At 43.1% G+C, this 25910-nt stretch overlaps 1 protein-coding gene across 5 annotated transcripts in view; it reads right to left on the bottom strand.

Moving 5' to 3' along the window:
- The window catches only part of LOC149859773 (solute carrier family 22 member 15-like), a 52685-nt gene that overhangs the window by 11749 nt on the left and 15026 nt on the right, over positions 1–25910 (bottom strand). For 4 of the 5 annotated variants that reach the window (XR_016443611.1, XM_090058301.1, XM_090058300.1 and 1 more), the window contains exons 6-9: positions 18237–18458; positions 12051–12191; positions 9563–9648; positions 6325–6433 (exon numbers count right to left, since the gene is read on the bottom strand). Coding sequence is in view for 3 of the 5 variants with exons in the window: in XM_090058301.1 (XP_089914427.1) it covers positions 6325–6433; positions 9563–9648; positions 12051–12191; positions 18237–18458 (558 nt within the window). In the remaining 2 variants the exon portion in view is untranslated. Of the gene's footprint in view, positions 1–4428; positions 4586–6324; positions 6434–9562; positions 9649–12050; positions 12192–18236; positions 18459–25910 lie in introns of all 5 variants that reach the window. The other variant, XR_016443612.1, reaches the window with a different exon arrangement.

Raw genomic sequence — 25910 nt, 5'->3', positions numbered from 1 at the left:
GAGGCAGACCCAAATGCTCCCAGAGAGGGGAATAGGGACCCCAATGCCACCACAAACTTACTGAGGAGGCAGACCAAGGCAGAGAAAGAGCCACACAAGCCAGCGTTGCGCCGGCTCTTCAAGCAGCCATTGATTAAGCTGGCTGGCAGCTGATTACGTCAGCTGAGGCCACAGCCATGGGAGATTCAAAAACCCTGCTGGAAGCTGGATGCGGGGTGGAAGCCAGCTGGCGAGATGCTGGGCTGGCTGAGGCCTGGGATGCCAGCACTGATGAGCCCTCCAGCTCTGCCCCACGGCGAGTGGGCAAGGGGAGCAGTCAGAAGCCACCTGAACGTTGCACACTGTGGTCCGGAGCACGAGAGGCTTGTGGCCAGGGTTTCGCCATAGGGGAATGCGACCAGCCGTTTCTGCCAGCTTGTGACCATTATTCCTGGTCACTCCTGGTATTGGTGTGGTAACACGAAGATCCATGTGGTTGGCAAGTGGACAGGGTATAGGGGAGGCGGATCCCCAAGAACATCCATGGCAAACCTGGGAGTATCTCCAATTTTGGGTCAGGGGGAAGGAACACCACTGAACCCCTCCTTTTACCATTCCATCAAGTTGTGGCAGGTGAGTCGGGGGCCCAGACCATGGAGCAGGAGGAGTGCCAGCTGGGGGCGCCACGGTAGGAATGCAATACAAGGACATCTTAGGTGTACATAGGCCCCAACAGAAACTGGGGGGACAAAATGATGTGATCTTGCAAGCATAGGGCACAAGTAAGTACACCAAAAGTACAATCCATATGAACAATTTCTTGAAAAAAATAAATTATGTTAGTCCATATCAGAACATTGTGTTGATTTTATTGAGTCATATCCCTGTACATAGTCAGTTTTTGCTGTTGTTTACATAGTCTATAAAGTTTTCATTACAGGATTAGCTTCTACGCTATGGAGCCAGGAAGCAATACACTTTTTTTTTTTCTATATTTTTGAGTCTGTATTTCCTGACTCTTATCTTACTGCAAGATAAGATCTCTGGAAATCTCTGGCATCTGTTTTGTGCAATTAATTATTTTTGTTATTGAATGAAAAAAATTGTTAGACAATAGTGAAGCTTCAAATACATCAAAGACTCATTGCAATGTTGTGTTATACCAGTAGATGGTGCTGTAGCTTTGCTTTAAATTTAACTATGTGCTCCCTCCCTTCCAATGCCAACTAGAAGTCCCAGTGATATTTTCTGAAAGTACCAAAAATATTTGGAATTCAGTAAAAAAACCCCAACCAAAACAAAAAACAAACAAAAATGCTTTCACGAAATTGTTAACCAAAAATATTTTTAGTATTGGAATGAGCAATAATATAATAATATATATTAATATATAAATAATATGCAACATTTTTAGACATAAACTGCTTAAACTAGGGTTACTGTACATCCGGATTTGCCGGAACATGTCTTCTTTTTAGATCCTCCAATCTCGGTCCAGGAGGTTTTTTTAAATGCAATCAAATTTGCAGGATTTTGGTCAGCTCAGCTTCAAAGTTTTGCCCAGCACTTCCTGGCTTCTCCTAGCAAGGAGGTGCTTGGGGCTGGAGACAGGGTGACTAGAGTCAGGGTGCACGTGTGCAGCATGTAGCCAGGCAAAGGGTGGGAGCAGCCCAGCAGCTGGATACAGGTAAATCTGTGAGGGCAAGAGGGTGTGTGTAGGGACCAAGTCTGGGGCTGCAGTAGGGCAGGGGAGGCCCATGCCCCTCCAGCAGGGGAAGAGGGAAGAAGACAGAGGGGCCCTTCAGGGGTGGTGGGGCGCTGCTGGTTCAGTGGCACCAGGGCAGGTGCTTGTGCTTGCAGGGGCACAGCTGGGGGCAGCAGAGGGCTGCAGGTCTGGAGTAAGGGGCACCAGCGGGGCTGGGGGGGCTGTGGCTTGGGAGTGAGGAGCACCAAGGGGATGGGGGGCTAAGCGTTGGGAGGACAGGGCACTGGCAGCACCAGGGAGTTGTGGGTCAGGAGTGAGGGACACCAACAGGGATGGGGGGGGGGCTATGGGTTGGCAGTGAGGGACACCAGCATGGCCCAGGGGGGCAGGGCATTGAGGTTTGGGAGTAAGGGGGCACTGGCAGGACTGGGGTCTCTGTGTCAGGAGTGAGAAGCAGCAGTAGGACTGGGGGGGGCATTGTGGCTTGAGAGTGAGGGGCAACAGAATGGGAAGAGGCAGGGCACCACTATATCACTGCCCTTCTACAATCATATACTCCTCAACCCCTGCGTGACAGGAGTCCTCCTTTTTAGAACTAGAAATATGGTAACCCTACTTAAACACATTACAAGAATGAAGGTAGTTGAGAAAGAATGAGAACTTCCTTCACAAGAGTGCCAGCTTTTCAAACGTAAATTGGTTGTTTTTGTTCTAAGAATAAATCGGCAGGTTCAAATGGGAGCAGTTCTCTTCCAGATTAACTACTTTTTTCCTAATCACAAGTAACTAATTTCAAACACATTAATGCACTGTCATAATTTTCATTACATATGAGTTGTCACATATTTGACACCAACAGCCTTGTGACTCTCAGAAAAAAAAATGTTATCTGAACATTGTGAAACAAAAACAAAAATATTGAAACTTAACACTTGAGGTTTAACTCATGCAATTTGGAATCAGGAAGCATAAGGGAGACAGAAACATTAAAAATGTAAAATACTGTGCGGGGGGGGAGGGGGGGGCAGAAACCCAAATTCAACCAGTTTGGGTGGACTTGGTTAGGAACCTAACACTATCCAGGTTTGGAAAGAGAAGTAAGTCAGCTGTGTTAGTCTGAAGCAGGAATTAGTTTCAAGTAACTTTTCCATTCTCACACAAAATTCTGTGTTCTGTCATATCAGCTGGGAATTACTATAAACATCTAACACAGTGAAATTCACGGTGTTGATAATCACTTTTAAAGCGTGTGAATTTTTGGATCCCAACAATCCATAATTACTCTAAACAAATGGTGTCAACATTCTTGAGAACACGGAGGCAGAAGGGGTCTTGGAGTCATTATTGACTCCAAGATGAACATGGGCTGACAATGCAAGGTCACGGTTGGCAGGGCTAACCGGACCTTGTTGTGCATCCACAGGTGCATCTCAAGTAGGGCCAAGGAGGTGATCCTCCCCCTCTATGCAACACTGGTCAGGCCACAGCTGGAGGAATGTGTCCAGTTCTGTGCGACCAACTTCAGGAGGGATGTGGACAACACTGAAAGGGTCCAGAGGAGGGCCAGCCGCATGATCCGGAGACAACAGGGCAGACCCTACAATGAGAGACTGCGGGACCTGAACCTGTTCAGCCTTCACAAGAGAAGGCTGAGGGGGTACCTGGTGACCATCTATAAACTCACTAGGGGGGACCAGAAGTGTTTGGGAGAGACCTTGTTTCCCCTAGCGCCCCCTGGCATAACAAGGAATAATGGACATAAGTTGTTGGAGAGTAGGTTTAGATTAGAGATCCGTAAGACCTACTTCACAGTCAGGGCGGCTAGGATCTGGAACCAACTTCCAAGGGAAGTGGTGCTGGCTCCTACCCTGGGGGTTTTTAACAAGAGGCTTGATGCCTACCTGGCCGGAGTCATTTGAGCCTAGTTTTTCTCCTGCCCAGGCAGGGTGTCGGACTTGAAGATCTACAAGGTACCTTCCGACCCTACTTCTATGATTCTATGAACATTTTTCACATAGAAGGCAATGCCTGGTCTGTCCAGGTGCCAGATCCTGATGTAGCTCCCAGAGTGCGCACAAGGAAGCAGAAACCCAATCAAACCACATGGGGAGAAGAGGGCATGGTCCAGCCCCAACCAGCCTAGTGGGGGAGGACAGGGGAGCATGGCTCAGCCCCAAGCCTCCTGGGGAAGGGGGCATGGCCAGGCCCCAACTCCATCCCATGGGGCATGGCTTGGCCCCAACCCAACCATACAGAGGGAAGGGGCATGGCCTGGCCCCAAACCAGTCACACGTGAGAGGGGGGGATGTGGCCTAGCTCCAAACTGGCCGCGAGCGAGGCTTGGGAATCTGGCAGTCAGGGGAGAGTGGCAGTATTGCCAGTGTTCCCCCACTGCTAAAATATCCCAACCCATGGCAAGCTCTGCAGGCCAGATGTCACGGCTCCATGAGCTGCATCTGGCCTGCAGGCCAGAAGCTAAGCACCCCTGCTCTAAACTCCATGTTAACACACCTACTAGCATCTGGGATATTCTATTATGTCCCCCAAAGCTAATTATCCAAAACTATCAGCAACCCTTTTTTTAAGGGGGATGTCAGCCTCTGCAATTTACTCCTCCTAATCATCTGCTAAAACTGCAGAATTATACAACTCAAAGCACAAAGGGAATTCTTAGATGTGATACTTTTACAATTTAAACTTTGTACATTATTATCTGGTAGTTAATAATCACAAGTCATTCCTACCCTTATCCTCAGACTCCCTCCACTATAGGCTCATTCTCATTGCCCTGGTCTCCTCTTCTTTTTCTTTCCATCCTTTTCTGGTTTTACCTTGTCTCTCTACTCTTACATTTCCATTTATTCATTCCTACTGCCATTTCCTCATACCCTGCCCTGCAATCTATAAAAAAAAAACAGCAGAAAAAGAAAAAGGAAACAAGTTACGTGCCTTTGGTATTCCTAGTAATTTTTTTGCATGCTGTACCATTCTATCAACCTTTTTTTTAACCTTTTTAAACTGCCTTCCTGTTTGGTTATATAGTACTTACCTCAATAAGGCCCAAATTCTGAGGCATTTTTGGGCACTCCTATCTGAAAATAATATAACAACTTGGGAAATATTTGGAGAACTAGAAGGCTATGATATATTTAATTTCTGTAACCTGGATATTAACTAACCCTAGATGACATCAGCTATAGCTTTGTTAAGCCACTGTGAGTTGATATGTTACAATCAGTAGCGTGACATGGAATGGCTGAACAGAGCCTAGGCCCCCAGAGATGCCTAAAGGGAGGGACACCAGAAGGATGGGAGGCTCTCAATCCTGCCTGCTTCACTCTGCCTGCGCTTTCTGGCTGCAGGAAGCAGCCAACACAAGCAATGAGTACAAGGCATTCTGGGAATCAGTTTTGTAGAGTGACAGTGGAGTTCATTACTGGGAAGGAGGAGAATTAACCCCATTTTTGTGGCCAAAATATACATTGTTTGGCTTCTGGACATTGTCTTCAGCAGCAAAGAAGTGGAGTGCAAGTTCCCCCCCTTTCTCCCCAGCAGCAGCGAACCCCATTGATACTAGAGAACTAAAATTCCCACCATACCTTACTTGTTCCTGCTCCCTGGAAGTACAGAGGAATGAGGGGTGCAGGGCAGGGAAGGGTGAAAGAGAATTGCCCCGGGTACATTTTTTACCATGCTATACCTCAGATTATAATATTTTTAGTTAACCTGTTCACATATAAAACACTGTAAAACACAGCATGGAATTGCTAGAACTATACATAAATAGTTAAATGAATTGCATTAGAAACATTTAAATCAACAAATTCAAAAAATGAACAATTAATTGCTGTTCAAAACATAAGAATCTAAACTATACCAGCAATTTTAATTATACAGGGGAAATATAATCTGCCTTTTTTTTTTTTGCATATCCTACATTTAAAATATATTTATATGTTGTAAAGAACAATAAAAGAAGGAAGCAGGCCTGGAGAAGAAGTTTGTTTTTATGCATAACAATTTTTCCAGAAGAATTAGTAATACAAACAAGAAAATACTGTATCTCAGATTATTTTTAATAAAGGAAGGAGTTTCCTTTTTTTCACATATTTAAAAGGGATTTAGCGCTTGAGAAAGTTGCCAGATCAACATCTTATGAGGGTTAACTACTACAGTATGGGTGTCTGATATAAAATGTGCTTTTCAAGTTTTAGTAAAAACTTGACTATTGTATGAACTCTCATTAATATTTTAGTAAAAGCTAAAATCATTAACATAAACCATCAAAACATAGCTTTCTTTGTGTCAATTGTTTTATATTTGCATATATGCTGTATCAAATGGTTTTGTTTTTACCAAGACCCCTTCTTCCTCCTGGAATCATTTGCCATGTCTGCAGTTGAACATGACTCTCAGATCAGCCTCTTCAGCCATCTCCAGACTCACCCCTATTTACTAAAAGACTCTTCTCCTCATACTGAAAGACTGCTGTAACAGTCAAACATTTATTTCACCCATTTCAGATACTCAAATGTTTTTATGTGAAACAAGATTAAGAGATAATGCAACAACACAAAATTCACACAACCCAGCAGTTACATTTAGTATATTGAACTCCACAGAATTAAATTAACAATTACCTTAATACTGTTGGGTAGAGTTCTGAAGTATAAATATACACTATGTTGAAGGCAGCACTGACTGTCATTTTTCCACACAATGCTAACAAAGTTGGACTGAAGAATAAACCTTTGGAAGAGAAAAAAATAAAGTGCAAGTGAAAAGAAATATTATATTTATGGCATTAAATTTAAAGTATGAGTATTTTCTAGTTCATGACATTGAAACACAGGTGTAGCGTTGACCTTATACTATAGCACTAACTACCCCAAGAACCTACAGGAGCAAGAAATAAACATTCTTCACAAAACTGCTCAAAATTTGCATCAAGTCAGATTTTGTCTTCAACTGAAATAACTGTCATTAACATGTAAAATGAAACAATGAACCTTCAATTTCTTTTGTAAGTTTAATATATTTATGCAGAAATTCTAGGAATGTGAAAACAGTTACAGTCTGTGTCATGCTTAAGGTTAATGCAACAAGCATGCAATTGCTAGATGCAAATACAGAGACCTGGTCTTCCTAAAAGTTTTGCTTAGTGTCAGTAGAGGATTTGGGCATTGGTTTTCTTTTTATGATCAAGTAATCAAGAAGCAGGTACTAGTGACAACAGAGATTCATCAGTTCACCTGAAAACTTTACTTACCATTTCTCTCAACACTGCATTAATTCTTTATGTGGACACTTTTAATGTATACTAAGACCATTTTTGAGCAAGGGAGCTTATTCGACTTTGAAAGTGAAGAGTGGGCTAAGCTACCTTGTTCTTACTGAGTACCTGGGATCTAGGTTCTCCATTTGCCAAGGAAAAACATGGATTTTCTCCTTTAAAGGAGAAAAACATGAGAAACCACAGGTTTCCCTTTGCAGGTTGGCAGAGCTTCAGCCTGCAAGGGGATGTTTGGGGCTGAGGGAAGCAGGGCACAGGGAGCGCCATGTGCATGTGTGGACACGTACACATGCAAGTGGCCAGCAATACAGGTAGGCAGCGGTGGAGAGCAGCTCCCCCAGCTGTCTTCAGGTAAGTCTATGGAGTGGGGCATAGGTGACGCATGGTAGGGCAGGGAATGGCAGATTGAGGCAGCTACACTGAGGAAGAGAGTAGGACAGGGTTGGTAGCTGGGGGTGCTGCCCAGACAGGATGGTGCCCAGGGCTGGGGTTGGAATGTGCAGCCTTGGGGTCCAGCTGGGGGTGCAGGATGGCAGCTAGTCCAGGGGGCTGGTGTACACTGGCTCCCCACTGCTGTGTGCATACCCAGGGAGAGGAGCGGGGGGAGGGCATGTGCCTCCCAGATTAGTGCTTGGGATGGGGAAGGATATAAGCTGCCCATCACACAGCTTGGGCTTTCCACCCTACTTCCCTCCCCCTGGGGGCCTCCATGGCCCAGAGGGTGGTACCTGGCACAGAAGGGCATTGGAAAGGGCGAAGGGAGCCCTGCGCCAGCCATGTCACCAAAGTGAGGCATCCCCTGCCCACCCAGCAGCAGCAGGGTGGCATAACTCTACACATTTCTAACCCCATTGCTTCCAAGAGAGCAAGGGGAACCTCACCATGCCCACCTCCCTATCGTGCTCCATCCTCCTGTGCCAGAACCCACCCACTGGGCCACAGAGGCCCCCAGGGCAGGGCAGCAGAGCAGGGAGACCCAAACCCTGCGGTGGGCAGCCTGTATGCTGCCCCATGCCTACAAACTCTGCTCAGCTCCGGCCACAGCAGCTGCCACCTCCTGTATGTGGCAGCTACGGCTTGAGCCCTGCTGGAGCAGCAGGGTGCTGCGGGCCCTGCCCCAGGTTCCATAGTTCTGGTAGCTGGCATCCCCTCTGGCAGGGCTGGGAGGTGGCAGAGGGCTACAGATTGGGAGTGAGGGGCACTGGCAGTGCTGGAGAGGCTGTGGGTTGGGAGTTAGAGGCAAAGGCAGAGGCAAGACACCAGCATATCAGGGCTGCTCAGCGCCACAAAGGAGTGAAGTGGACAGCCACAGTTGGACATGCAACCTTGTGACCAATGGGGCAGAGGAAGTGCTTGCTGATTTTCTATGATAAAAACAAAAAGCAAACACCAAAGGAGACAGGATTTAGAATTTATTTTAATATAATGACTGAGGCACTGGTAGGCTTCCAAGCAGCTTTAAAATTGTAAAACATTGTGTTAAACTGAGAGAGAGGGGGAGCAGTGTTTCATTTTAATTGAGGAAAGACACAGATTTTGCTGTTTTTTAAATCAGAGAATTTGGAGGGGTTATCAGTGAATTTGGGATTTTTATTAAAAAAACCCAGGATCCCTGCTAAATACTATTAATCCCAAGTGAGTAAGAAAGAAGGGAAACCCTGTTTTTACTTGACCAAATTTAAATTTCTTACCCTTCATTACAGAATACACCCTTAATGGATAGATTGTTCCTACTTCATTTTCCCCATATGAGAGGGTTTAGATGTGATTTGGTTAATAAATGAGGCAAGCTATTTAGAAATCTGGCTGATATATGGGGATATGAGGTATTTAGCATCTAATTATAATTGAAAATTCACTGTAATAAAAAATCAACCTTTTTTTTTTTTTTTTAACTCCCCAATGCAATGCAAGCTCAGATTTTAAAAGATTGCTTTCATTGAAAAAAAAGAAAAGAAAGAAAGAAAGGAAAAAGGTCAAGTGGGGTTATGCACAACAAACTGTAGGTGCATAGCTTGTGATTAAGTCACTGCTATTGGACCCAGTGTTTAAAATTCTGTAATAACTTACAGAATACTGCTAATTTGATGCTAAAAGATTTAAGACCTGAGAACATACCTTAGACAGAAGGACCAGAAAAAACCATAACAGCTCAGAATGTTTTTGACACTATGGATTCCTATTTGAAATCCCTGGGTTGGACTCATGAATCATACACTTCACTGTTTGCACACCTAAAAATGCTAATATTACATGATGTCAGTAAAACCATCTTGTGGCACCCTTGTTAAAAATCACTACATTAGTTGAAATAAAACATATATAAAAGACAACTTGAGCCTCTAAACTGAAATTTCTACAGGTCTTTTTAAATTCCTGTAATAACTTTGAAATGCTGTTTGTCATAATAATATACATTCACTACTTTGAGCCATGTCCGCTTATTGCACAAACAGCTCCAAGAGATACCCAGTCTCTAGTAAACTCCGTAATTGCCTAACGGATTAGTTGGGTTTAACTGTAAATTAGTCTAAGCTAATTAGAGAGACTAGCTCAAGTTTACTTTGACAACAGCATATACTCACCAGCATTTTCAGGTAAAAGCATGGTGATTATACAGGCAAACCCTGCAAATATCAGAAAAGAAGTCATAGTTTTACGTCTTCCAGACCTAAAAGGAAAATGGGCAGATGGTTAGATAAGACTATTAATTCTTCAACACAGGCAGTTTGCCTTTTTGTATTTGTCTATAAAGGGCCAAACACAATATAGGATGGCAGCACTAACAGTTATATACTGTATGGCTTTTCAGGCAGTGGCTTCAATTAGTTCCTTTATTGAGTAGCAATTATGTTAGTCTTCCCAGAAGACATTTCTAGCAAAAGCTGTAAAAAAAAGTGAAGCAAATTTGTTGTTAATATAACAATATCTGCGGCAATGATTCAAGAGTCTTACAAGCAGCAGCTTTATTCACTGCACAGCCTTGATTTGCTCCCTGAGAACAATCCACCTGGTACACTGAAAGAGGCAGGGGCTCTCTCTTTGCCCAAGTAATAAAAAGACAGTATCACAAGGCATATCAAGAAGGCTAGACAGGAAAACTGAATTCTGTCTTTTTTAACCTTTGCATATCTGACTTTGCAATCTTATATTCTTGTATTGTTGCTTGTGATATAAAACATAAAGCAACACTACTATATATGCAATTTTTCTTTACTTGATAATAAGAGTATGTACAGCTTCATTTTTTTTACCCTTCCCTTCATAAAAGGGAAGCAAGTCTGACAATCACAAATCAGCTCCAGATCTGCAATATGTACAAAACTGATAATTATTTAGAAAGAATTACAAATACATAAATAAATCTTATTTTCAATAATAATTGATGGTTCAGTTAAAAAAAAAAAAGAAACTGCTGGATTTCTGTATATCTACTACTTAAGTTTTATGCAGTAAAATCTTAAATATTTCTGACGGCTAGTACAGATGTTCAGTTTCTCCAGGCAGTCCCTGTCCTCTCAGGAGAAACCACAAGTGTATGGATTTTGTTATTTTTCTCCTAGAGTACAAGTGGCCACTCTGTGAGAAAAATAACAACCCAAGTGAAGTGGCTTCCCACAGAATCTCTCTCGGGAGACAGAACTTCTGTACAGGCAGCACATGAAGAGATGAGCTCCACAATCCCAGTGTGCTTTGCTTCCATCTCTCCCCTCTCTGAAAGGAGGAGAGAGAGCGTATGTCAGTCTCAACCAAGAAGTTAACAGAACACCCGCACTGAGTGCTCTGGGCTGGAAAAGCTCAGCACTGAAGCACTTAGAGGGCATGTTCTGCTGCGGGCTTGTTTCCTACCTGAAATACTCCCTGCCAAACCTCACCTACATTCATTTAAAAATAAAAGGCTGCAATGCTTTCTGGGCTACCTGCTCTAGGGACCACCTGGCAGCCCAGCATCCACACCGCAGGCTCTTTGCTTCTCTGTCTGAACTTCTGTACAAACCTGGAGAGCTCCTTTAGATGATATGAATGTGAGCATGCAGCCTAAGTATCCTCTCTTACCTGTGTCACAATTCTAGTTTTTTATTATCAAGATACAATACTTGTCTTTGAAAACATGTTTAGTTAACCCTTTGCAACAAAAATGTTAGATTTTCTTAATATATTGATTGTATTTTAAAGCTGATAACAGAAGCTCTGAGCTAACTATCTTGTTAGTATTAATATCTATTAAACTGGTACAACTATTTACACCTATATTTTGAGTTAAATCATTATGTCTTCATAATAGCAGGCAAAAAAAGTTGTTAAAACACTGGAATATATCTTTTGAACAGATTACACTAATGCGTGTCATGCAGTTTAAACATAGGTGCTTGATATTATTTTTAACTTGGAAAAATCTAACTGAGCTTAGAAAACTACCAAGACAATTAAAAAGATAAAACCCTAATCCCACTAAAATTAAAGAGTGTTTGCCACTGACTTCTAAGACCAGGATTTCACTTAAAGTTTCTCAACCTGCAGAGGGACTACAGTCCTGTATAACTCAGGACCTCCAGATTGACTAGTTAGCCTTTAGAGCTAACAAATATTTTTGTGACTGTGGGACTAAAAATACAGGTAGAAATCTGAAGAAGTATGAACTTCAAATATTTGAGGCCTTAAATACTGAGGCCCTTTTTCTACAAACCTGGTTTGATTTTTTAAGTTTCATTAAAAATGAACATGATTCAGAGTTGTACTCTCTCTCATCTGGGTGGAAAAGTTTCTGGGCAAAACATACAGGAGGTGCATACTACTCAGCCATCCAAATGGTGTTAACTCAGATTTGTCAAAAAAATAGCATTGAGCCACACTAAACATTGAAAAGTTCAGGGAAAAAAGAATAGGAAAGTGAAGTGCAACTAAAGGAAAGAGAGTAAGAACAGTAACCCCTATGGGGGACTGCATTCCAAAAGAAGAAATTCAAGAGTGCAAGGCCATATATTACTATAAAATATAATATAAGCTTTTCCATATATAATATCATGCTAACCTTACAGTATAGTCAGAAAACTAGAAAGTTAGTATTCTTACCAGGGTTTCTCAATAAAGAACATACAGAGTGGAAATGCTGGAACTTCTACAAGGCCATACAGAGCTACATTTAGGTACAGATTTCCTCCTAATTCACCAGCATTCAATGTTAAGCCATAGTACACAAGACTGCAGACATACCTGAAAATACCCATAAAAACTGGCTTGGTTATGATCATCATCATCAAAAACTAACATCAGAAAAATTAAATGTTAATTATATAATATTGAGAGCTGCCAATACAAAATACTATTCTCCAAGTAAAAGAGATAAAAACAACAGAAGTCTTACTGAAATACACAAAGGAACCATATTTTACCAAAGAATGTACATATGCAGAAAAATCTTTAAGATTTTATATTTCTTAAGTATTTTTAAAAATATTAATATCTGTTATTGTCATAGATAAATCCATAGTATAAAAACCTGTACAACAGAAAAAAATATGTTGTTTTTGTGGACACCAAATAATACACTGCATATCAGTTCTTCCAAGAAAGCAATCTATCCACCCTGGCGTACGTACATGCGCACGTGCACGCACGCACACACACACACACACACACACACACACACACACACAGAGCCAAGTTTGCTGTATATCAGGTAAATTTAACCAGAAAACCAAATATCGAATGGTATGTAAAAAAATATCCAATGGTATGTAAAAAAAAATAAAATTCAGGTCAAAGCTGCTAAGGTTGAGGGTTCATTCTCATCATAGATCCTGGGTTTCTCTGTTTAAAATAATCACAAAATCTCTGATAAAAATTCACACATTCTCCGATTTAAAAAAATCACAAATCTGTGTTTTGGATTACAGCAGCAGTGGCATGAATCCCAGCAGCAGTGGCAACAGCAGAGCTGTGGCCCCCATTGCGGCTGGGCAGGCAGGGGGAACCTCGCCATGGTGGCATAGCTGGCATGGGGCTCCCAGAGGCAGCATTAAGCCTCCCCATCCCGCTCTGTCATGCCAGGTCCCACCAACTGGGCCACAGAGGTCTCAGGGGAAGTGCAGCAGGGCAGGGATCTCCAAGCCTGCATCCACCTCTGCCCCAGGCATAAATCTGGGAGTGCATCCAGTGGCAGGGAGCTGGCCTCCTTGCTGCCCCTCGGGCATGCCACCCATGGCTCCACCCTGCTCACCCAGCCAGGCCTTCTAGTTCCAGCTCCATATACCGCCCCAGCTGGGCAGCACCTCCAGCCCCAGCCCTGCCCCACTTCCTTCCTCCCTCACCGTGAGGGCCTCAATCATTCATACCTCAATCTTCCTCCCCTCTTCTCCCCTCCCCAGACTTACCTGGAGGGAGCTGCAGGTGCTGCTCTCCACACTGCCTGGCTTCCATGTGCATTTGCATGTGCACATATGCACATGACGCTCCCTCCCTGATCCCTCTACTCCTGCTGCTCCCAGCCCCAAGCAGCCCCCTGCAGGCTGGAACTATGCCAGCCTCCAAAGGGAAACCCACCATTTCCCGAATTTTTCTCCTTAAAAGGGGGAAACCCACATTTTCTGTGGCAAACGGAAAACCCAGATCCCTGGTCCTCATTAATCACTGATAACAACAGAAACTAGATCTTATACATCAACATACAAAGCTTAAAACAATTACCTGCCTATTTTCAGAATCTCACAAAACAGAGAGAAAAGATAAAACAGAACATTGCCTTGGACTGGCCAAAAGAGTCAACCAGAGCTGATTTTGCTGATTACCTAATACATTTCCTTTAAATGCATTTCATCTGTAGCAGTCCCCTCTACTATCAGTTTCCTGTGGAAGAGTACTTCAGACTTGTTGATATATGGATAACAAGCTGCTGTACCATAAATTCTATTTGATTAGCAGTACATTTCTTCCAACACCGGGGGAAACGTACTAGTACTGTTAAGGTAGCTATGCCCTTAGTTATCATACTATTTGTGTAGTTCTGTGAATTGTTGCCATTGCATGATCCTGTGGGTTGTTGCTCATAATTACATTTCTGTAATTATCAGCAGGGACTTTAATCTATTCATAAGAGAGAAATTAGATTGTGTAATTAGACTGAGACTTCTGTCATCCAGAAGTATATGGGGGTAAGAAAAAGGAGCAGGAAGGAACAGAACTGAATACATTTTCCTTTTCTTGTGGCAATGGGGGAAAAAACTTTTTTTCAATGTACAATTTGCGAGTTTTCCATAAACAACTAACTTTTAAAAATAGCCCTTGTTAAAGCCTTCAGTAAAGCAAGACCATGCTAAGACTTTCTATCTTGCTAAAAGAAAAGATGGGAAGGTCTTTGAGATATTAAGACCAAACCTTGTTACCAGATTTGCCCATCACTTTGGGGTGTGCTCATTTATTAGGGGTACATTTCTGGGAGTCTCTTTAATTCTACCAATGCGCTGCTTGTGTTACTTGCATTTCTATATGGAGCTGTATCTCTCTCTTCTGCGAGTCCTCATCTCCAATGGAGCTATCTTGCAGGACTCAGTTTCAATGGGGCTGGATTCCTCCAGCCACCAAATCAGTCAAACACATGTACGCACAGACACACACAGATCAACAGGAGATGCCTGAGCCAGGCCAGGTTATTTAGCATTGACAGGCTAACACCCTCATATGCCTTGAACCCAGTTCATCAGGGCAACAATAAAATGAAGTCAGACACAAGCACACAGGTTAATAGAGCACATCTGAGTCAGGCTCAGCATTGATAGGCGGACACCCTCATGTGCCTTGAACTCAGCTCATTTAGGACAATAAATGCAGTTAGACACACATACACATATGCTAACAAGAGTACATCTGAGAAAAACCAATAGAGGAGTCATTACTAGAATTGGTCTGATAAATGCTGAGCTGGGTGTGTGTAGATGAGGGTTGATTAGCATTTGGAGCAAGGATTCCCCATCATGAAGTGCTCCCCTGCTTTTCTGATCCCAGAATTCAGTGTGGTCCTTGCCTTGGAATCTCTGTTCTCCACCCTAAATGTTAATGAAGGTGCATGCCTGTTCCATCTCCCATTTAAATGAGTTGTCATCTTGTTCCATCTCGGATGCATATGAGACCGGGGAGTTGCTTCACTCTTATCACCCTTGTCTGGAGGGCTGTAGGTAGGTCTCCCACTGCATCATCTTTGCCTTTTGTAAGTCCTTCCTCTAATCAGTTCTTGTTCAGGCAGAGGCGGGGAGGGGGAGAGTTCTTTGTGAATCAGACAGGCTGCATACTGTGCCAAGGCTCCCCAAGAACACGGAGCTGAGAGGTAACAACCTAAATATCATATAACCTAACCTCAGATTACTAATATCACTGCTTCTTGTCGTTTTATATTATTCAGGAAAAAGGGAGAGAATTCACACTGTAAGGTATTTTGCCATAGCAGAAGGTACACATCAGATGGAAGTGGATTCTCAGGGAAAAAAGTTGCACCTTTCAGAAACACATTAACTAAGGAAATGTGCCCTGCCTAAAATCTTCAAAGAAACACATTAGGGGAAAGTGGCTCTTGTAGCACAAACAGTTTGTACTGTAAGTTGTCCTAACTGATACAGAGAAGAGTTGATATGGATAGCCTTAAATATAGCCCCCAACACATATTACATTTAAGATACTAACAGGTTAATTGCACCTTAAATAGTCACCCAGCAATATGTACAACTCAATTTAAGCCATGATAAAAGAGTCAGTGGCATACCATACCATTGCATTTGTATAATGCCATAAATTCAGCATGTGGCTAGAACCTGTCAAAATCATGTGCGCCACCCAGCTGGTGGTACATGGGGTTTACAGGCAAGCCCTGCTTCACGCCATTTTGCTTACCATAGTTTCACGATAGCACTCATTTAAAATACCTACCTGGTTTCACTTAGCACTCAGCACACTTCATTATACGCTCAGCGTAGGGGGTGGGGAGAAGCAGTGGCGGCAGGAAGGGCAGCATCAAGTGAAGCAGTGAGTGGCAGCCAGCGGAGCCCACGGTGGGGTGGTAGGCGCCCAGGGTCTGCTCCAACACATGGTGCTGGAGCGATGGTGGTGGCAGCAAGAAGGAGCAGGCAGGGGGCTTGAGTGCAGGGCCTGGGCCAGGGCCAGGGCCGGCAGGGCAGCAGGAGTGCAGGGCCTGAGGCCAGGGCCGGCAGGAGTGCAGGGCCTGGGCCAGTGCAAGACAGCGCTCAAGGACATGTGTGCAGTGCCCACCACCCCAGGCCATAGCAGGGCTGAGCCCACGAAGCCTCCCCCCTACCCCCGGCCCTGGACTGCAGCCCATGACCCATTCCGCTCCAGTCATGCACACACCCATGGGGCGTGGACACCATCCCAAGCTTCCTCCGCACTGGCCAGAGCCCCACTGCTTTCTTGCCATAAATCCCTGGGCAGGCAGGTCCCCAACTCAGGCCCCATGCACAGGTATGCTGGTGGCCAGTGGGTGTGGGCCGGCAGGGTCCATCACAGTGGCAGAACAATGAGGCTGGGAGGAGCCAGTGCCTTCCCTGACAGAGCCTGCTCAGTACCTTGCCAGGAACAGCAGGGCCAAGGCCAGCAGGAGCACAAGGCCCAGCCCGGCACGTGGTGCGGAACCAATTATACTTATTTACATTAAACTCAGTGGGAAAATGGGTTTCACTTAACACTGTTTTGCTTAGTGCTCAGTTTTCCCGGAACTAAATAAGAGTGCTAAGCGAGTGTTGTCTGGGATTGAGGATTAGCTACCATCACACCTTAGGCCTCTAGCAAGCCTTCACTTTAAGACAGAGACAGAAAGACATACACTTCACAGCTGCTGTGACGTGCTTCCAATTGACAACATAATTAACCTTGATTTCAGAGAACAATAAGTTCAGTAAGATAGCAACAACCCACTGGACCACACAAATAGTATGATAACTAAGGATATATTTACTGTAATATATCACTGTAACATTATGCCACTATTTAACTTCTACTTTCAGTCATAAAAGTAATCCTTTCTGGGGTACAAGTTACACAACAAGCACCAGCTCTTCTAAACTCTTGCAGGAATCACAAGGGAACCTTTTGGGGTGGGGGAGAAGGGGCAGCATTCCCTAAAAGTTACAACAGACCCAGAGTTGCTAGTTAATGTATTTGTTTGAAAACCACTCAGGGACACCACAGGCACTACAGCTACCTTCATCTGCATAGAGGTAGCTTTGTGGTACCAGTGTCAGGAAAGTGAGTCATTATGTTAAATTCACAGAGATTGACAACATCAGCAGAAAACCAGAGGACAGCACAGAGTATTGCCTGGGAATCTCAAGCTGTATATGTTTTTTCCCTCCAGGGCTTAAGTATTAAATAAGGCTGCTATAGGAACAAGAAGATCTTCTATTTGGTAAGATTCTATAGTCTCTCCTACAATTACCCTCTCTCATCCCTGATAATCTACATATGAAATAACTGATTTTTCTAATTCTTTCCTAGAAGTAATCTCAAATCTAATGCTTAGCTTTAACAGGGACACACCCTCTGCCAGTCTTTGCCTTAAACAGGTCAGATAATGACATGAGGTCTACACTGGAGTTACTCCTGGGATGTGCTCTTGCTATTCCAATCAGAACTTATATTTTCAGAAGAGTTACTCCTCTCCCTATTTGGACTACTTTACACTATACTAGACCCAACCAAGGAGACAAAGTCTAGAGCACTTCCCACAGCAAAGATAAGTGCAGTAAGTGCAGATATCACTGCAAAGATAAGTGGGTTTCTTTCGTTTTGCAGTTTTTGTACTTTGTATTCTAACATGTGAAAACTAATGATCAAATGGTAAGCTCATATTTTCCTCTACTGCTCCCCCACAACTCCACTTTTAAGTCTCAGTAGTCTCCTTTTTACACCTATATTATAATACAATTTACTATGACAGGTGTGCATGCAACCAATATCAAGTAGAAACAATTTTATGGATTTATGGGTTGGCTTTTTTGTTGTTGTTTTCCAGTACTTTCTAATTCATTTTTTGGACCAGTAACTAAGTAACACAAAATTATAAAAAGATTATTACAATTAGCATGAAGTAACACACAATACTGTTTTTAAAAAACAGCACCTGGAATTAACAGTATAATATAACTGAGCTTTGAGAATGTTATTTAAAAATGAAGGGAGAAGCTAAACACCTTAATCAGTGTCTTATATTTGACAAACTCACAGTGCTTCAGCATTAGCTTGCTTTTTACTACTTACCAGATATACATCAAAATGACAGTTCGCCACCGAAGGACTGGGTGTTTTACTAGGCTTAGGACACTGGGTGCAGATTCATCTGTTTTCATTGTACCTGCACATGGTTTTAATTTTATGGTTAACCTTTCTTTTCCATTACCCAGGGCTATGTATTGTAGTACACGCTCCGCTTCTACAGTGTTCCCCTGGGAATACAGCCATCTGGGTGATTCTGGAAGCAAACTGCCAGACAAAAATTAGATAAAGAAAGTACATTTCTATCAATGACAGACTAGGTCAACCTTATTTCTCAGCAAGTCAAAGCATCACATTAGGAAGTAAACATGTATTAAATATACACATCCAATATTTAATTTAAGGAATGGCAAAAACTGAAATGTGAGATTCCAATTTCCTTTTCAGGAATTGCACTCAAATGCATTTTAAAGCTATATTTAAACAAGAACAGAATTTGGTTCTTAAATTTCAAGAAGATTTTGAGGGGTATAGGTTGTAGTTGTGTTGGTCTAAGGACATCGGCAGACAAGGTTCTTTGTTCAAACGTGTGATCTCTCTCTCTGGAGGAGTGTCCTCGTTGAGTGAAAGCCTTTTTAAGATTGGTGAGGTGGCAATCTCAGGTGTTCTCCTCAGTGCAAATATGGTGGTATCTGAGCCCTTGGCTGTACATACAAGCTGTGATATACAGCCAAGGCCTCAGATACCACCGAATTTACATGGAGAACATCCACACATTTGAAAGAGCCACCCAGACACCACATGAAGAATTGCTGCAGAACAGAAGAAAAAAACCCAACGAACCACACACTGCTGGTTATGACATATCACCCTTTCCTCAAACCCATATGGAAAATCCTCAAACAATTGCAACTCATACTAGAAAGAGGCACTATTCTTAAAGAGATCTTCCCAGAACCACCCATCCTAGCCTTCAAACAAGCACCAAACCTCACTAACCTCATTACCAGAAGCAAACTTCCTCAGGCCCAGAACACACCGAATGGATCCAGACCGTGCCATGACAAGAAATGCAAAACCTGCCAACATTTCTCCACCACCTTCACAATTACTACACCCCACAACAGCGTCATCAGCATCCCTGCATTTTACAGCTGCACCTCCAGAAACGTAATATATCTCATCCAATGCACCTATCCGAACCAAATTTTGAATGTATGCTGGCAACACAAGAGTTAAGTTTGATCATGCGCAGAAGAGATGAGCTCATGGAAAATTCCACAGTATGCCCAGCATGTGCCCCCTGGGTGACCTGTTGGCTTGTCAATCAAGCCTGACCTACTTTTCCACCATGCGCATGCTCAGTCATATACAGAATCTAATCAGAGGCATGCTCAGTTTGGCTAAGAGCATGACTTCATAGAACTAGAAAATTCTTCAGAGCAAGCAACCTGATTGGCCACTTGGTTGCATGCTTGTGAGCCCCCACCTTTGGGGTTCTCTCTGTCAGTGGGTGGTGGGTGTGTGAGGGGAGACTGTGCTCGACCTGTAAGCAGAGGCTGCCTTGGCAGGGACTGAGAGACAGGGAGAGATTGATCCAGAGAGCAGAGGCTGCGGCTGCAGGGACTGCTCTTCTGGAGGGCTTCAGGCCCACCAGTCTCCTCCTCATTGCGAATTGGCTATTCGATTCCCCTTCGTTTCATATTGATTCCTTTGGCTACTGAACTGATTTCTGGCATCGACCGATCACAATCCTGATTGACCCGAACTGCTTCTCGACCACTGACTACAACATCACTACACCCCTCAGCATCGTTCTCAATCGACTTTGGCATCACCACTGACCATCCATTTTCGTCCACTTTGGACTGGCGTCACATTGTTCTTTGCGTTACAGTTCATCGTTTGTTTTCCCAATTAATGAGCTGTTGACCAGCCCTGGGACTATCGAGTTGGGCAGCCACACCTAGCTCTGGCTAGAAAGCAAGGGCTCAGCTCGAGAACCTCGTGGACCAACAGACCCCTTTGTCGTTTGTACGTTCGTTATCTAACTGTAACTGAAGCAAGCTTCTCTGCCTATGCTCCAGAAGCGTAAGTAAAATAAAAATCCATCTTTTGAAACTGAAGCACGAGTCCGCGTACCACTCAGACTCCTCACCACTAATCCCGCCTGTTCCATACCGAAACTGCTTGGCCCACCGTGACCTTGGGGCCGCTGTTCCCCGACAGCACCAAATGCCCTGATGGAAAATACGTAGGAGAGACCAAACAAAGTGTGCACCAGAATGAATGCACACTGGAAAATCTACCAAAGACAAGAATACCCAATTACCTGTGGGGGCACATTTCTCACAAGAAAACCACTTTCTCTCCAATCTCTCAGTTATAAACCTCAAAGGGAACTTACAAAACACTTCTCAGAGATTAGCCTATGAACTTCACTTCATCAACCTCCTGGATACAAAAAAATCATGGACTAAATATAGACGTTGGATTTATGGCACATTTTAACCTGCCTGACATCTGACTCCCCAGGTCTCTCTCCACTATTTAACTGCTACATTCATCCCTCTTTTCTGTCCCCCTGGACCATGCTGGTCTCTCACCCACTGACTCCTCAATTTACATCTTCACTAACTGCCTGAATTGCATGCATGCCAGCCCAGCCTCTGGCTTCTTTACTATTCATTCCATTCAGGAAGAGCACACACCAACTGCAGAGACTTCCTCAGCCTGACAAAGGCTTTTTAAACCCAAAACTTTGTTAAAAAAAATGTTCCAATTATTTAAGTTGGTCTAATAAAAGATATCAGATTCACCCAAAGAACCTCGTCTGCAAGAAGATTTTGACAACTTCCTCCTCAACCCAATTTTTATAATATTCACATCTGAGGGGAAAAAAAATCATCTTGGAATTACCTACAACTGTACTTTGTAATTAGTCTTACAGAAAAAAATCGAAACTTTGTTCCATAGCAGCATCAAAATATTCAAAAATTTAAATTCCTAAATAGTCAAAATTAGCATGAATATAATAATATCGAGGTGTTAAACTATATCTACAGTTTAAAAAAAAGAAAGCAGAAAATCATACTTTGTTGTCTATTAATATAACCACATGTGAACCATTTTTGTTAACCTACTAGACAAAACACTGCTTCTAACAAGACTTTGAAAATCAGAGAATAACTAAAGCCAATAAAATGAATCTAAACTATTTTTTCAGGATTAATAAGGTTCTATAAAAACACATTTTTTATACACACAAATTATATCTCTTGGTCATTTTTATTTAGTAGCTCTGCCACTGCCAATTCATTTAAAGTCAATTTTATACAAAATTGGTAACGAATTCTCTAATTTAAATTTGGCGAACAAGGAAATAATCTCTGCATTATTATTACATGCATTTCAAAAACAAGCAAATCAAAGCTGAACCAAGTTGGTCAATCTGACAAACACAGCACTATTATTAGACTTAAATTTGTGCCAACATTGTGATAATACAGAATGGTTACATCGTAACAGAATAATATCCAAAAATACCAAACAATAAATGGTAGTGTATTTCCAATCATCTCATGTTGTAAATTTGGAGCTATGAAGTGCATGTGGGCCAAAACACCCAACCAATTTCTTTTTCCATTCTTTTCATAGTGAAAAGAAAAATGTTTCTATTATATTCCACTGTTGTAATTAGTTTTGCCTTGTGTACTTTTCTTCACAAAAATCATTTTTCTGTCATTTTTACTCCAGCTTGTGCCTTTCAGACTGTACATTTTAAAGAAAAGCTCTCAATAATATGTTAATCAAAATTAATTACCTTATTTTCTTCATTGGGAAAATAATTCTGATGTATAATTAATTGTTAGTGTATTATTGCATAATAACCAAAATTATTTTAAAATATTTGTTGAGGTCTTATTACTTGTTTTTCTCTTATTTCTAGAAGGTTGGTTTGCTTCTTTGTTTTTGGTAATTCTAAATTGTGAATGAAAGGTATCTCCGCTCATTTGCAAAATTTACTTACCACTCTCTACCTGGAAATATTTACCAGGCTTTTGCTTTTATTTCTAATAATGGAAAGTGGTGAGCCATCCCCATTTCATTGTTTGCCTAAAGTTTTTTTTGCTGGATTAAAATGGGTATTGACTGGCATTTTAAATTTTTTCTTATGAAAGTGACACAAGTAGCTTTCCTTCCCACTTATTTCTCTCAGGATTTCTTTTTTCCAAGTTTGAGGTTTCGCTAGTGTATTTCCCAGAATACCATTCCAAAAGTCATTAGATAATTAAAAAGACAAAGGGTAGATAATTCAAAGAATGTTTTAGCTGAACTTTGTTTTGTTCTATTTATTATTTCACCACAAGTTGGAAATATGCTCTATCAAGGTTAAACTACATATTTCAAAGTCCCTCCAGTACTCTTTAATTAATGTGAGACAAAGTCTATTATGTGGTATACAGATCTCTTGAGAGTAACATTTTTGCTTTCAGAGGGTGCCTGTACACACCACAGGTTTTAATCCTCATTAAATTAAATAGGCTTATAAAATTTAAACTTGTTTATTTTAGAGTGTTGCATCTGTGTTTGTGCACACTAGGTCTTGGAACGAATTTAGCTTTGGAGCGTCACATCTGTGTTCACACACACGAGGTTTTCAAACGAATTAAGCTCAGACCCTGGCTTGTTCTGTAGGAGAGTGGAACAGTTTCATGCCGCCCCCCTCAGCCCAGGGCCTCCCACTGCCCCCATTCCTGTGCCCTGCTATGCAGCTGTGGAAGCAGGGCACCAGCAAACCACACAAGAAAAAAAAGCAGGATCAATTAGAAAGCGAAAGCAATTTGAAGGGGTAAACTACAAAATGTAGCAGCGGGAGAACCATCTGGTGGACCAAGAACCATCTGGTGGACAAAGAGGCTCATTATATGTCTTTGAATGCCTTTGTGTTTGCACACAACAAATCCGTGGATGCGATCTGATTCCCGGTGAGCCAAACTAAACTACATCTGAGGAGTTTTAGTTTACTGTGCCAGAAAGACTTTTAAAGCTTCCAGAAAACCCACTCATGAAAACAGTCTCGCTGTTGCAAAAGAAAAAAGGGCAAAAAATGTGGCGTGTACAAAAGCCCCTTAATATATACTCTGGGGAAATAGGTGATACTTGGTTATTGATTTTTTTTGTACATTATTTTTGGATAGCAACTAATTCCAAAACCTGATCTATACAGAAATAACGGATGTTTAAACAGTATGTTAGAGCTTGCTTTTGTAGTATTATAAATAGATAGTGCTTGTAGTTTTACATCTATAGTTTTAATTACTGATAATTGAGGATCCTTGTTTTCTCCGATTAAAAAAAATTCCCAATTTTCAGATTAAAAAAATAACCCAAAACCCACATTATTCCATGATCAGAATGAAACACTACTAATATATATACACGCACACATGCACACACACACACATACATGTGGTGTTTCATTTCAATTGGCTTACTTTTTTAATCTGAAAATTGGGGGTTGTTTTTTTTAAACAGGGAAAACCAGGATCCCTGCTGCACAGTGCATGTTGCTTCTTCTCAGATCTGAACTACATTGTGACTAGGCAGACTAAGCTACAAACTTTTTTACATATTCATACATCCAAGAACTAGTCTCATAACAATATGTATTAAGGGAACCCACCTATTATCACATTTTTACAAACAGTTTAAATAGCAAATATATGTCATATCTCATCGCCAGACTTTGGGTCACTCCAAACAAAGCAAGCAATCACAAGCATTGCCAAGCTAGAAAGAGCATCCACAAGTGGATGGACTTTGAAATGCTTTGTAACTTCATTTATTTCCCACCAAGACATCACTACAGACATTTGGCTTATGAAAAGTAACCATAAAATTCTGCCTGACACTTTAATGGTACTTCCACAGTCTGCCATGTTAAGAAAACCTTTGATGACATAGAGCCAATATTTTGGACTAGTTCTATAGCCTGTGCCCTCTAGCAGCCCTCATGTTTCTCTGCAGACTTGTCACTGCCTTTTATGTGCAAACACTGCTCTTTTGATCACTGGCCATCTCAACTGTCACATCAAGCTGAGAAGTTCCAGATTCTCCTCTAGCTCTACAGGAGGGCTGTGTGAAACATCCTCACTTCTCCATGCCCAATCAGGAGACTGAATCTCTGAATTCAAATTGAATCAGGAGACCAAGTAAAAACTCCAAATCAATTCGAGGCATCCAAATCAATTCAGAAAAAGATTCAGAAAAAATTTGGCCAATTCAGAGATTCGGGTTGGGGGACGGGGGAGGAGGAAGACAGGGCATGGGGGAGTAAGGAACTGGGGTTGTGGCTGGGACAAGCTACCCTGGAAGGTTGGGGGGTTCATTGCTCAGGAAGGGATGCGGAGGGTGCGGGATGCAAGTGAGACAGCTCTGGGAGCGGGGGCTCTGCCCTGCTGGGGCAAAGGGGGTGGGATGAGGGCGCAGCTTGCTCCAAGCAGAAGGCGGCTAGTGGCAGCAGGGCAGAGCCCCTGCTCCCAGAGCTGCCATGCCCACATCCCACTTCTTGCTGTGCCAGCTGGCAAGCAGCAGAGCAGAGCCCCCACTCCCACTGCTGATGCAGGCGCAGCAGCACTGGGAGTGGGGGCCATGCACTGCTGCTGCTCAGAGCAAGCCATTCCTACATCACACTCTTCCTCCCCTGCTGACTGGGCAAGTGGCAGCAGGGCTTAGCCCCCATGGTTCCCACCACTACAGCAGAGGCGGGCACAGCCTGGGGAGCCATGGGAGAAGTCCCCATGGCTGCCCTGCCTGGCCCAGCTTCCCAGTACTTTAAAAAAAATAAAAAAATAAAAAACCCTGCACTCACCAGCTGCCCGAATGGCAATTGGAACTTGTGACAGAGCCTCCCCTCACAGTATGGGGCAGTGGGGGGCAACGCAGATTGCCCCTCCCCACCTGGCACCTGCATGGCAGCTGCTGCATCGTGTGGGTGCAGCGTGGCTCAGCAAAGTGCCACACGCTTTCTGGGAGCTACGGGGGCTCTAGCAGTCAGCTGGAGCCCAGCAGCACTCAGCCCCAGTGGTGCCCTGCCGAGCCATGCTGCAACCATGCTATGGGGCTGCTGCCACGTGGGTGGCAAGCGGGGGAGGGGACAATTCCCACTGCCCCCCACTGCTCGTGCTGCATGGTGGGGGCTCTGCCACAAGTGCCCAAAGGCCCCAATTGCTGCTCCTGCAGCCAGTGAGTACGGGGCTTTTTTTTTTATGTGAAGTGCTGGGGCTAGGCTGGGGCCAGGCAAGGCACCCATGGGGGTTTCTCCCATGGCTCCCCCTGCCTGGGGAAAGGCAGGCACAGCTGGGGGAGCTGCGGGAGAACCTGCAGCCACCCAGCTGTGCCTGCCTCTCCCCAGCTGATCCGAATCACCGAATGTCTCTGAATTAGTGCCAAATCTTCTGAAGCTGATTCAGCCAAATCTATTCAGGACAGTGATCCGAATCTCCAAACTGACTCACTTTCCTCCAAATTGGCCAAGACTGAATCAAATACTTCCCTATTTGCAGAGGCCTACTCTACACCCTCCTACAATGCTCTTTTCCCTTTCCTCCTCCACTTTTACCCCAAACTACTGATTGATACCTGGCTCACTTACAGACAGTTCAAAAGAGGTTAGCAGACTGTTGTGCATCAATACTAATTAAACGGGGACATTGT

This window comes from Crocodylus siamensis, chromosome 7 (genome assembly GCF_052110815.1).
Source record: "Crocodylus siamensis isolate JL-2025a chromosome 7, ASM5211081v1, whole genome shotgun sequence".
NCBI classification, from domain to species: Eukaryota; Metazoa; Chordata; order Crocodylia; family Crocodylidae; genus Crocodylus; species Crocodylus siamensis.
Note: the sequence above shows the minus strand (reverse complement) of the source record. Positions and strands in the feature narration are given on the sequence as shown.